Here is a 13,958-nt window from a genome sequence, read left to right as displayed (position 1 = left end):
AGAGAGAGAGACAGAGTACAAATAGGGGTAGAGCAGCAGAGACAGAGGAAGACAAGAATCTGAAGCAGGCTCCAGGCTCTGAGCTGTTGGCACAGAGCTCAACATGGGTCTTGAATTCACAAACCATGAGATCATAAGCTGAGCCGAAGTCAGACACTTAACTGGCTGAGCCGCCCAGGTGCCCCTGATTGCTAAGAGTTTTGGTGTATTCATTCGTATAATTCTTATCACAGCATTATTAAGTGGATGCTTTTGTTATCTCCACTTACTGATAAGAAAACTACAGCATAGAGAAATTAATAATTTTCCTGAGGTCACAGAGCTAATAAGTGGTAGAACTGGGATTTGATTTCAGATCATCTTGCTTAGAACCTGCGTACCAAACTGGGATGTCATATTGCCTTCTGGACTTGGTGACAGCACTTTCCTGAGCTTCAATGCAGGCAAGACAAGACTTGTCAATACTTTTCCCGAGTGATAAAATCTTGAGAAAATCATTGGATACATCATAGCACAAATAACATTACTGAACATGACCAAAATTATGATTCCTAATTTTCACAAAGTCCAAATGTGTTCTTCAAAATAGTATTTTTCACATCAACCGTCAATAAGAGGGGTATAAATAGGGACTCAGGGAATATAGCTAACATGATTTGAAATCCAGGTTTCCTAACGTAAGTAGTGTTGATGATTGGGGGTGATTTCTATCATTGATCCCTATGTTATTTGCATTTGTAACAGTCTATAATTATCTTGTTTGCATATTTACTTACCTTTGTATTGCTGGCCTCTTCTGCTGGAGGGAGTGCAGGGGTCTGTTTGTCTAACACCTGTTCATCTTCTGCACTTCGCATAGAGCCCAGCATGACAGGTCCTCAGAGTTACTTGTTGAGTAAATTCATGGGTGAATGAGTCCTCTAAAGGCAAAGAGCTCCGCCCAAGAACAGCCTCAAAACTCTTACAGTATAAATTATGACTGTAGTAGTTACAATTTGTAAATTATGACTTTGAGAAGTTAAGGAGTTCCTTGAGGAGTTACTGGCAGAGTAATCTTGACTGAACTGGACAAGGCATGGTGCTGACTCTTCTGTCTGTTTTCTCCTTTGTCACAAGCTCTGACGTCAGGGCCAGTCCCTGGGCTCGTGTTTTGCACGTTCAACTCAACCCCATCCAGCAGATCACCGGGGAGTGGCTACAGGTGGCTGTCAGAAACAGTGACAGGAAGAAGTCTGCACCCACACCATAGCACTGTTTTATTCAAAGCTCTCGACCAGTGCCTCCAATGGGCAGTTTTAAACCCAGGCTTAAAGACAAAACACTTGATGTTGCATGCCTCCCACATATGGTCCCTTTTCAGGGGGCCCAGGATCCGAGAGCTGCATCTGGCTTCCCACCACCAGATTTGCTCCTTCTCTGTGCTCCTGCCAGTGGCCATAAGTGGACGGAACAATAGACTCCCCTGGTGCCACTTCAGGGTTAACCAGGTCCCTGGTCTGTGGCTTCACTTGTTCAGCCTTATCTCCCCTTTATCTCTTTCCATGTTTCAACCCTAAATGTAGCTAACATACAAGGAAAGGGAGGCACTAGGCCCCCTTTTAGCTCAAGGAAGAGAAAAACATATTTATTCACAAATGGTTAGGTAGGCAAAGGCCTGCTAGGTCAAGTGAAACCCAAAGCTATTTGCTCCGATATTTTCTCTAAATAAAACTGCCACTGTAATAGTAATTCTGTCGTACGTTTTCAAAAATGTGATGGCTGCTCTCAGCTTCATTTTCACAGGTGCCAGGGCCACTGCTAGCCTTATCATTTATATTCTTGTAACCCTGAACTCCTTTTATTTCCTCCATACAGCATGAGCCGCCACACCTTGTACCTTTGCTTTTGCTTTTTGGACTGGAACTTTTACCCCAGCCCTTCTCAGCCTTCCAGTTTCACCTCAGGCATCGCCACCTAGATGGGCGGACCTTCCTGAAATTTCCAGACCTTGCTATCCCCCCTGCCTCCATGGCCCTTTTGTTTTAGCCCTAACGCATTATATTTAATGATGATTTCGATGTCAATCTCCTCCGTTCCACTAAGAGCAATCTCTTGAGAGCAGGAACCGTGTCTCACTCATTTTTTGCCCACAATTCCTGGCATAAAATCTGTCATATAAAGTGATCTCGGTAAATATTGATGGAAATGAATCATTTGTCAATAAAGCACAATCGTGTCACTTGAACCTTTTCCTGCATTCAAAACTCTTGGAAGCACCAGAAACGTTTTAAATGACTGCATTTTAGAACTTCCAAAATGTAACATTTTGTTATTCCTCTTCCTCTTCAGGGATCTCTTTCTGGAGCTGTAAAAGACAAAAAGAAGAATCATGTCCATGATTGCAGCTTTCTATGGTGGCAAGTCCATTCTCATTACGGGGGCCACAGGCTTCATGGGCAAAGTGTTGATGGAGAAGCTGTTACGCACTAGCCCCAACCTAAAAGTCATTTACATCCTTGTGCGGCCCAAGGCTGGCCAGACAACGCAGCAGAGGGTTCTCCAGATGCTAAACAGTAAGGTATGCCTTGGGGGAAGAGCCTTGGGCAAGATGACTCACTACAGTGTTCCCTGACAGCCGCAGATTGCAATGGGGTGGGGGGTTGCTGGGCAGGTAGAGGAGAGGAGACAAGATGGCAACCGACTGCTCACAGAAACTTGTGGTGTTCTCCTGTAGGAGAAGAAAGAGGCCATAGGCTCTGTCCAGGGCAGGTGAGCAGGTACTCTCTGTTCCAGAAATTACTGGGTGAGAATCAAAGTGCTAAAATCCCTAGAGTGGACTCTCCAACCTCCACATCTGTCACAGTTCAACAGAACCCTTTCCTACTTCTAAATTCAAGGTGGTTCCCCTTCCCCACCAATGTTTGGATATTCTATTCTATTCTGAAGAGATATGGTTAGTAAGTGGCCGTGTGATAATACTTGGCATTTGTCCACACTCCCCAAGGTTTAGGTGTTACATACTTTGTCTGTGGTAACTTGGTATTTGTATTATTCCATAGGTTCTTCTAAGGGGAAAAGATAGAATATGAAATATTATAGTTGCAAATGGGCATTGGGGTATCAGATCCCCTCCTTAAAAAAAAGATTTTCCATGGGGAAACAAATGATGTGCTTCATTTTATTTCTGTGCATTCAAAAATGAAAAGCTTCCACTACAAAAATCATGAATGCTGGCCGTGGAATATGAGGAGGCACTCACTTGCTGATTGGCTGTCAGGAAAGCTGTGTGCAGGGAAGGGACAGTGCGGTGCTTATCACTGACTGTGACATATAAGGTATTATTATTCATATTCATTCTGAAACTAAAAATTCAAAAGAAAGACAAACCTTATGATTATATTTTTAAAATATATGAATAGTCTCCTTTTGAACAAAGAAAAACCCTTCCATATTATATTTTGTTGTTGTTGTTTTACTTAGAGCATGTGACTATTTTTCAAATTAATTACAACCATGAACTTTAAAATTCATTTTTTTAGTCACAGTAGACATATTTCAGTGCTCAATAGCTACACGGGCTGCTGGCTGCTTTATTGTACAGGTATATATCATTCCTGTAATCACAGAGAGTTTTACATGGTGCTAATTTAGATGATTGAGTGTCTTATATATAGAAAGACCATACTGTGATTCAGATTTTCATACTGCTGGTCATTTTTATTAACTCTACACTTACAGAAGTGCTTCCTTATGTGTCACATGGATTCTAGGCGCTAAGGATATGAAGACAAAAATGACATTGGCCAAGTGAAGTGATGGACATAGTCGTGTAAAACATGATTGCAATGCAGTGAGTTCTCCAGAGAGAGGAGACCAAGGGCAGTCTAAGCAGAAAGAACCACACTTGCAAATGGATGACTGCTGTGGTAGTCACCACAGCACCGGGTGACTTGCTTGGCCCCAAACAAGTGAGTTTTTAAGAACTAGAAAGGCATGCTAGTTCAGGCCAGATTCTGAAAGACTGCACAATTGTATTAGTTAGATCACTTTCACCTGGAAGAAAACTCGATTGAAACTGGCTTAAAAACAAAGATGATGCATTGATTATACAATGGGAAACTCCAGGACCACAGTCATGAGCAGTGGGCTGGCACTCTGGCCATGTTGATCTGTGAATCTCTCGGGTCTGCCATTTTGTTCTAGTTTTATCCTAGTTTTGAATAAGATGGTTGTTATCATTGCAAGATTCATATGTATATATATATGACAGCCTTTGGACAAAGAGAAGCTGGCTCTCCCTGAAGTGCTCTTTCAAGATTGATGAAACTTCTTTTCTGGAAAACCTCATATTTACCCTTATGTCTTACCAGCCTGGGTTAGGTTACATGACCATTTCTGGACCAACCTCTGTTGCATGAGGTATGCCATGTACTGATTTATTCAGAAACTTCAGATCTAAGCTAACCACTGAGCAGAGGGTAAAGGAACACTTAGGTCAGTAAGTCTTTCCCTGGGGCTGGGGGGAGACCATCTTCTCCTGAGGCACTGCGGCTACCTGGAGAAGGGGGAACATCTGAATGATAATTCAGATACTAATCAAGACCCAGAAGAATGGATGTTAGGAAGCAAGCATCCTGACAAGAGCATGGTCTCAGGAGTCACACAGACCTGAGTTGGTGTCCTCTCCCCACCAAGCAGTGTGCCTTCACATAACTGAGCCTCAATTTCCAAATGGGGATACTAATGGCTGTTTTCTTCTACACTGTTGTGAGATGTCAGTGAGCTAATACAGGAAAGACACTTAGAGCGGTGCCTGGAGCATGGTAAGAGCTCAGCAAATATTAGTGTTTAATATTACTATTAAAATATGGAGGCTTGAGCTTTATCTTTTAGGGGATGGCACTCCAGTTGAAGGCCTTTTTTGTCTTCTGAAAGCTAGATGATTCCCCTCCTATTTTAAAAAATAGTAATAAAACAGCACTCAGCTGATGAAGATGGGAAATTAATTGCGAGATCTGTGATTGTGATGAGTTTAGTTGAGTAAGTGCAACAGAAATCATACTGATTTTGCCCCTTATGGAAGAAATCTGCCAACTCCTGGAATAGAGAATGAGTAAAATGCATTTGGATACAGAATATCTAAATGTGTTAGACAAAATATGTTTTTACAAAATAATCTTAATGTATCACTGAGTGAGAGAAAAAGCAAGAGCAGAGGCAACCATGAAAAATTAGCCACCTGAGAATTCTGAATAATCTTGAATTGGGAATGTAATCAATCATAACTCAGTTAAGGTGTAGAGAAACCAAACCTGACCTGTGGGTTAAGAAGGTGAAGTAGAATTTCTTTGTGGATCTTATTAATGTAAAACATAAAATAATCAGCTTTGACTTTCACTAACCTAAAACATAGCTATCAATCGGTCATCTCCAATGCAGAGATAACTAGAGCTTAATTGTGACTTAAGACCAAGAAAAAAACCAACCAGCAGCCATCTGCTGAATCCCTGAATGCTTTGAACTCCCCATTTCTAATCTCATGATGCCTTCCAGTTGCAATTTTTAAACCTGTTCTTTCAAGATATTCCCAATAATTGAGTTAGCCTGCTGTAAACCATCAGGCTCATACCCTGACCCTTTGCTAAGGCTTTCTTCACACAGTCTCCTAGATTCAACCTCAGAATAAAAGTATTTTTCTTTTTTTAATTAAGTTTTGTCCTCTGCCTAAAGAAGATTTTGCTGTTATAAACTATTGAAGATATGTATAAATGGATGTTTTAAAAGTAAACAATTACTGTAGCATCAAAATGCTCAAGAGATTGAAATATGGAAAAGTCTTCTTAAGTTTCTGGCTATTTCTGGTTTTGTAGCAAAAGCATTCATTATTCTTTCATAAATTGTTGACGTGTGTGGTCAGACAGAAGCATGCAGAATGGACAGATCTTGGGCTTCTACCTAAAAGGGGAAACATGTGGTTTGACATTTTTGCAGCATCATATTTTAAAAGTGAGAATATTTCACATGAATTCTAATTTTCCTCTATTTGTCTAGAGTTTGGGGGCAAAGGTGCAAGGTGGTTATTCCAAATATGTGGGCTGCCACAATCAACTTTCCAAGATAGGGTTATACTTCAGGGAATATACCCATAAACCTTTGATTTCCTAATAATTCTGTCTACTTTTATACTCTCCTAATGTCAGATCCAGTGACAGTAAAAGAGTCTTAGGTTTGGCAGATAATACACCATTTTCTCAAGTGTATTGGGTTAGCCAAAACCAATAACATGTTTATTACCCCAGTTTTTCCCTCTAAATTTTATGTCTAAGACTTTTCTGTTGTCATTACTCTCATGTGTTATCACTGTGCACGTGGTACATAATCGACCACATTTGTTGAATGAACAAGTTTAATGCATTCTAGTTTTTCAGTGGTCTTGTCTGAGTCCAGGCTAAACCTTACTTCTATTGTATGGCCTCGTTTTTACTCAGAAGAACTTTACTATCTGGGTTAGTGTTTCTCCTGATAGGCCTCAGATTCTGCAAATATTTATTAAATATCATCCATGAACCAAGACCCAGTTTCTATTCTTTATTTTGACTTTATTCTTCTTCTATATTTTGACCTGGACGGGATGATTTAAATGCAGTCATACCTTATTCCTAAATAGGGCCTGGTATCATTGTTAAGCAATATTTCTCTTCATTTACACATAGCAATGTATGAATTCTAACCCATCTCAAAGTACAATAGTAATCTTAAAGGTAGATTAAGGTATGTTATGTCATATCAGTTAAGTTAGGCTTGGAAGTATGCCTTAAAAAAAATTTTTTTTTAACAGAAAAGAGAGCATGAGTAGGGGAGAGAGGTAGAGAGAGACAGAGACAGAGACAGAGAGACAGAATCTTGAGTAGGCTCCATGCACAGCGTGGAGCCCCACGCAGGGCTCAATCCCATGACCTTGGGTTAATGACCCAAGCTAAAATCAAGAATTGGATGTTGAAATGACTGAGCCACTCAGGCGCCCCTGGAAGTATTTCTTTGAGACATCATAAAGTAAAATGTTACCAGTTTGCCTTTGATTCCCACCATATCCCCAGGAAATACAGTCAAGGGAACATCTGTTGTATCTATAAAAATTCATGCATCTGATTCATTTCTTTCCTTTGATTGTATGGACAGCTACGATCTCTCGCTTCCTGGTTCTGTGCTTTCAGAGAGAGACAATTAAGTGGGAGATGCTTTGAAAAAAGGTTGTTTTTAATCCTTTGGCCACATGGAAGTGGGGCTCAAGAATCAGAACAGATCAGTTTTCTTATATATAACTAAGTTTCTGAAATATTTTCAGAGCACTTAGGGAAACATATCCCTAGAGGGAAAGTTATCTCAACTAATGGCAGATTCTTGAGGACTTTCTCACAAAGATAACTAAGCCGGCACTCTAAGAAAACAACCAGAGACACATGAATATTGTACCAATATATTATTGTAGTATAATTTATAGTAGTAAAAACTAGAATCAATCTGAATGTTCCACAGTAGAGGAATGATAATATAAGCAATAATACATACTTTTGTTATACTAGTATGTAGGCATTAAAGCTCATATTGTATAAGCTATTAAATGACATGAGAAAATACTTCTAATATATTGAGTGCAAAAAAAAAAAAAGATGCGAAACCATAGTCAGTATCACCTCAACTAATGTCCTTATATGCTGGGAGGATCTTGAATTAATTTTTTTTGGCACTTCCAACTTTTCAAATTACAATTATCACGAGCATGTTTACTTTTATGGGAAGGAAAAAAAGCACCCTCTTTCATTGTGAACAAATAAGAGCAGTGACATTTTCTCAAAGATTTGCAAATACAATAACAGTGAACATGCTTCACATTTACAGTGAGAGAGGAAACTCTTTAAAAAAGTAAATAAACAAAGCAGCAAGGCAATCATGAATTTCCAGAACTAGGTCATCAGATATAAGTTCAGTTGACTGTGAGTTTTGAAACTTTATCAAAATTAAATAATTTGATTTGATTTGTGTTAGAAATATGATTCCAGCATTATTTTCTTTAATTTCCTAGTTTCTTTCATAAAATCTGAGCAACTTCTAAGGAAAATAAGCCAGATTTCATGTGCTGAATTGTGAGTATGCTCATCACAGACCCATGCTGTTCAAATCCATGGGTGCCCAGGGCTCCCAGGCTGGCCACTTAGTCTCTTACTTATGAAAAATGTGTTCATTTCATTATGACCCAACCAGCTTTTCATTGTCACAAAAACAGTTTTAGAGAAATTGCTATTTTAACTATTTTGCTATCTTGAGTATGGCTTTGCGTAACAGGACATGGCTTTTCCCCACTACAGCAGATAATGAGTTGCCAAAAACTCATTCAGTTGTCAAGTTCCAAGAAATGTGAGTGTTTTCAGGTTCTTTAGTCCCTTCTTTTTACAACAATCATGTCTCACTTATACCAATTTAGGATCTTAACTTGGTTGTAATCTATTCCTAATAACTGTTTAAGAAAACATTAAGGAGACAATGTCCATATTTGACAATGTCCAGGTAGTTGAATTATATTGAGTGGGGTAGTTAATTAAGAGTGATTGAGAGGTTGATATCTGAAAAAGGGTGTTTTTTTGAGAGAATCCTTAAAAAGATTGGGCTTCTCCTATAGTAATCAAATAAGGAAAGGATTACAATGAGATTATACTGGGTTTTGAGTTAATCATCTGAGAAGACCAGGCAAAATTCAAGGTTTCCAGGGCGGGACTATCTTGTACAATGTCACTAGGAAGTGGATTTTTAAACAAGGCAGAGCTTGGCAGGTTGCACTGGATACTTCAAGTCAACTTCTCTGGAAAGATGTGAATTTCTCAGGAAGCCCTTATTTGCCCGCGAGATAAATCAACTCTGACATGGCCTGGAGAGCTGTGGTTAATGAGCCGAGCAAGGTCACACACTGGGCTCTCCGTTCATAGAACTAACCAGCTTTAAGACAATGGAAGACAGTAACATTTTTATGAAATAGTATGTTGACTCCCTTCATAACCTATCACTGTTTGGTAGTTTCTAGAAGGCATTGGAGAAATTAATCCTTGAGAGGAAAAATAGTGCATTTAAACAAATTAACTTTGAACCAAGTAACACCTGCAAAGGAAAAAGTCGACAATCTGACATTGTTGAGTATTAAGAAACACTCAACAGAAATGTTCGTTTTTACATAAAAGTTCCTTGTTAATTTTCAAAGACCTTTTCATAAGGAAAAAAGGGTTTTCACGCTTGGTTCAAGGCTACCCTGTGTGAGATCTGCTTGTTCCCAGCTTTCAAAAATGAATTTCTGATTGGCATTAATGATTCTGTTAAATCTCTATATAAGGCAAAGGCAATTGGAAACAGAAGTTTGTATTTTAAATTCCCAAAGCCAGCTTTGTTCCATTACTATATTTTATTTTTCCTGAGAAACCATCCCACAAAAAGCAAGAGGCTTCTATGAACTTAGGACAATTAGAAAGAATATAATCTTGCCAAAAACTTAGATTTCCCATGATTAACAAATACACAATTTTAAAAGAGTGTAAGTGGCCTTCAGTTTGACAGTTACTCAACTCAGATTAGTCGAAGCATGTTAAGCCAACCCCCTGTGGGTCATTTCCTTTCTTTTAAGAAAAAAAAATTGATTTAGTCCTGGGGATATAATAACAGTCCCAGAAACAGAAGCAATTTATTTTCTCAATCTCTTATTTTCTTTTACAATACAATGTACTAGGTAATTCAATCACTGGCATGATTTCACATATCTAACTTTTTTGGTTTTTTCAGTTTCTTCCAGTGATCTCAGGTCTCTTTCTTAAAAGCTTCAGATTGCCCATACTCATATCACTCCAAAAGCCATCAAGCCACATGATTCAACTTGACTCTGGAATACATTCAATTTGCACAGGCATCTGGATCACACGGTGTAATCAGAAACCTTTCGATGACCCCACGTAATAGTCGTGCACGTGCACGCACGCATGCATGCACACACGCAGCTATCTGATTAGCAGCTTTCGAAACCTGAGTATTGTTGTATATGTGGAAAAGGAGTTTTCCTATCTCAAGAAGCTAAGTAGCAGGCACTGTGTGAGGCATGTAACTTTCCTGGCCCTCTCTAACCCTCACTGAACTCAGTGGTATGCTTTCTTGCTACCTCACAGATGACAAACTAATCCAAGAAAGGTGTCGCCTATCTAAGGAAATGCCAGAGAAGTGACAAAGAATTTTTTTTTTCTTTCTATAATGTCGAGTTTATTCAGTCATAAAACAAGGTTAACAATGCAGGTTCAGGATTCCAAGTTCAACGTTATTTCACCATACATGTTTTAATGTGGCTTCCCACACCTCCTTCAGAGCAAGGCACAAGACAAGTCACACAAATATAGATAGAATCGGAGTGGGTAGGAAGTTAAGGACCTAAACTGGAAGTCAGTCTGGTGGAGCACAGTTGAAGTAAGGCCTGGGTCTGGGGTCCAGGTCATGTCTCTTGGCACTTACTGCTTACAGGGTTAGAGCAGTGAAAGATCTCTGATCTTTTCAGAGATCAATCAGGCAGAGCCTTCTGAGGCAGCTGCCTTTTTGAAACAGACAGACTGAGAAGTCTGACAGTTTGCTGCAAAAATCTTCTCTTTTAAAAGGATATCAGTCTTGGGCCTTTGCAGATCTCCTGGTTTTTGCTGGTTAACAGTTCAGAGTGTGTCATCAGCTGGTGTTGGTCTTGGGGATATCTGGTAGTTGCAAGACCCTTAACTGCTTGCATCATTGCTTGACAAAGATCCCCGCTTGACATGAGTGACTCCATCTTGCTCTCTGTAATGTTTCTGGTCCCTATTCGTATTATGTTACATACAGGGACTTGGTAAGCCTGGAGTTTTTCAGTTTAAACATTTTTGGTATTTAAGACTAAAATATTGTTTGCTGCAGGGTTTGCCATGTGCATATTGTGATGTTTACTATGACAAAGAATTTAAACACTGTTCTTTTACCTCTAAAGCTTACACCTTCCTCACCACATTGCATTGCCTCCCTGAGAAGCCGTGTCCTCCAAGCCCTGATTGTCCTGGCAGCAAGCTCTGCTGATGGACAGTCTGTTTCCCAGTGATGACCACTTCATTAGGAAGGTAAAACCATGTCCACCTCTGAATTAGCGTCATCACTTTTCCAGTCCTTTAGCATGGACAGTGCAGTAACGCCTCCAGTTCTGCTAGAGGGTGGAAGTAATTTTAAGATCAGCGCCGGGGGGGGGAGGCTCAGTCAGTTCATGGTTCCACCGTTGGTTTTGGCTCACGTCATGATCTTACAGTTCATGAGTTTGAGCCCCGCACTGTCAGTGTGGAGTCTGCTTGGGATTCTTTCTCCCTCTCTCTCCCCGTCCCCCACTCGCTCTCTCTGTCTCTCCAAATAAATATGTAAATAAACTTAAAAAAAAAAAAGACTGGTTTCCATCTTCTTAGCCACCCTAGCTCCTTTTTGGCCCTGGTACTTATTCTCAAAGAACTCTGTAAAAATGACCTTGAGGGCATAAAACATAACAAGATGATGGACTGATCCTTGTGTCATCTTTGGTGTTCATTATAGATTTTTATGCCAAGGGAACTAAAACAATTTAATGCAAAATTGCTTTTAAGAATAGGAGAATATATGCTGAATCACTAGTTCTCTGAGAACACAGAACAACGTCAGCACTTTAGATAAATATGCAGATGTACACACTGAGACCCCAAAGGCTGAGTGACTTGCCTCAGTCACACAGCTGATCTATGGCAGAAGGAGGATTCAAACCCAGGCCCTCCTGACTCCAAGGAGCCTGAGATCTTCCTAGCATGCCAGGGGCTCTCACCGCCAGTGTACATTAGACTCGCTGGAGAGCTCGTTCAAAGTCCAGGCACCCAGGCTGCAACTCAGCACTGAGTTGGAATCTCCGGGTTCAGGACATCTAAGGTTTTGGTTTTTTTTGTATTTTCAAACAACTTTCTAGTTCACGCAGCTGTATGCCAAAGTTCAGTACCCACGCTGCTGTGCCATACTGCTTTATGGTCCTATAGAAATGGTCCTCACGGAGGCAATAAAAACATCTAGGTTGATCCGTTATATCTTAGGAGAGTTACTCATGAGCTATCAAAATAACATTTTGTAAATTTTCATGATAGCTGCTGCCTTAGTTTACTTGCACTTATTTTTGTTTAACTGTTCTCAGCTTAGATTATATCCTTTCTTGATAAGTCTTTTCTTGTTCAGGAGCTGCCTTGCAGAATCTGTGGCTTTGCCCTTACTGAGCATTCCAAAATTTCTCCCATTAATGTTGCAGGCTCTCTTCTGCATTAGGACACCTGGTGCTCCACAGAGATTGCCCTTTAGGTTAAGGGACTTACCTTTTTCCCTCCAATTAAAAATATTAGGCCTATTCTGGTGGGCCACTGGAGCTAAATAACATAGTTATAGCTGAAAAGAGGGACTCAGTATATTGAATAAAGATCAAAGACGCTCATGATTATTAAACGTTCCCCCAGGAAATAGCAACTGAACCCCCTGTGGATGCCTCCAAAGTCAGATCATGTGGATAAACAAATCCAAGTTCAGGACCTCTACATTGTTTCAAAAGTGTAATATAAATGTCATGCCCCCTACCCCTTGTCCAATTCCTGCTTCTAATAAAAACAGAGTCCCAGTGTCTGGCTATAGAAGTTTTACCCAAGGAGATTATTAAATCTAGAAAATGTCTCTTTCGGGTCTTCTTTCTGCTGAATTGTCTCATTTTGGATTTGCAAAGTTTCTCTCTTGCCTCTGGGCTGTCAGTAACTATTGCCATAAATTTGTGTTTAAAACAAATTAAGAGAGAGAAACACTTGTCTGTGTAACAGTGAATCAATAGGACACATTTCCAAGAGAAACCTGTAGCTTTGTTATCAGGTTGAAGTGCTGAGGTCGCCTCTCAGCTGTGACCTTCCAGAGACCGCAGAAGAGCACCCCGTCTCTGTCAAGAACAGGGTTTCAGGAGATGGAAACCGAGCAGTCCTCTGCTTGAGTTTTCACATACGGCTGGTGATTACTCACTCTTTGCCTTCTCAGTCCTATGCCATTAAATAAAAAATATATGAGAAGGAATACGATAAAACTCTTAGAATCTAAAATGATTATGTGAAGTTCCTTATTGGTAGATCTTCAGTGAAATTTTTGAAATTAGATTTGTTTTCTTCATTTCTGTTCCATCTATTTTTTTTCTTACCTTTCATTAATGTCTCACATTGGCAAAAGACACTTCCAGAAGAGGACCCATTTGCAACATTTCCTCTGTCCTCCAGATTTGTCGTTGTTACAGAAGTGAAGGTCCTGCGCTGAGCCTTTCAGCCCCCGTTTGCAGTCACTGCGAAGGACCCAAGGGAACACTTTGTTTCTTCTACTTGGAGTTGTTTTCCTCTGTCTTTCATCACACCAGTGCAAAGGAACTGGTGACCAAAAGGTCTCAGAAATGGAGCTCCCACTCATGGTTCTGTTACCGTTCCAGTAATTCATTTCAACTTAACAGGCAACATTTGAGTCTTTTCAAAGACCTGGGTGCTGGCAAGCATAAAAAAATAAATAAGAATCAAGGAATTTACCAATCAGAGGGGGAAATTTGAGCCCCTGACTTTAAAAATAGACACAAATTTTCAGAAGTAATTTTTCACCAAGGATGGTATCTGGACATCAAGACCTGTCGGTGGAGCTGGTTAAGAAATACAGCTCCCTGGGTTACATGCCAGACCTATTTGAGTCGGGATCTCTGAGGGTAGAATAAGGAAGTCATTCTTAATTGGTGCCTAGATTTTTCTTACGCCTACACAGTCTGAAAACCCCTGGTGCCCTGTAACTGCTCTGGACAGTTATAAAGGAAGACGAGTCCTACACTGCTGTTCACCAGCCAGGATCCACGTTAATGCTCCAGCTGAGGATGTGCTTAT

The 13,958-nt window shown here is 40.1% G+C and overlaps 1 protein-coding gene across 3 annotated transcripts in view; it reads left to right on the top strand.

Annotated features, from left to right (window-relative positions):
* Positions 1-2,331: 2,331 nt before the first annotated feature.
* FAR2 (fatty acyl-CoA reductase 2) overlaps positions 2,332-13,958 on the top strand; it is a 42,350-nt gene continuing 30,723 nt past the window's right edge. For 2 of the 3 annotated variants that reach the window (XM_029954234.1, XM_029954233.1), the window contains exon 1: positions 2,332-2,557. In XM_029954234.1, coding sequence (XP_029810094.1) covers positions 2,369-2,557 — 189 coding nt within the window. In that variant the 5' untranslated portion in view covers positions 2,332-2,368. Of the gene's footprint in view, positions 2,558-11,049; positions 11,139-13,958 lie in introns of those variants that run through there. The other variant, XM_029954235.1, reaches the window with a different exon arrangement.

Source organism: Suricata suricatta, chromosome 10, assembly GCF_006229205.1.
Source record: "Suricata suricatta isolate VVHF042 chromosome 10, meerkat_22Aug2017_6uvM2_HiC, whole genome shotgun sequence".
Classification (NCBI taxonomy): domain Eukaryota; kingdom Metazoa; phylum Chordata; class Mammalia; order Carnivora; family Herpestidae; genus Suricata; species Suricata suricatta.
Note: the sequence above shows the minus strand (reverse complement) of the source record. Positions and strands in the feature narration are given on the sequence as shown.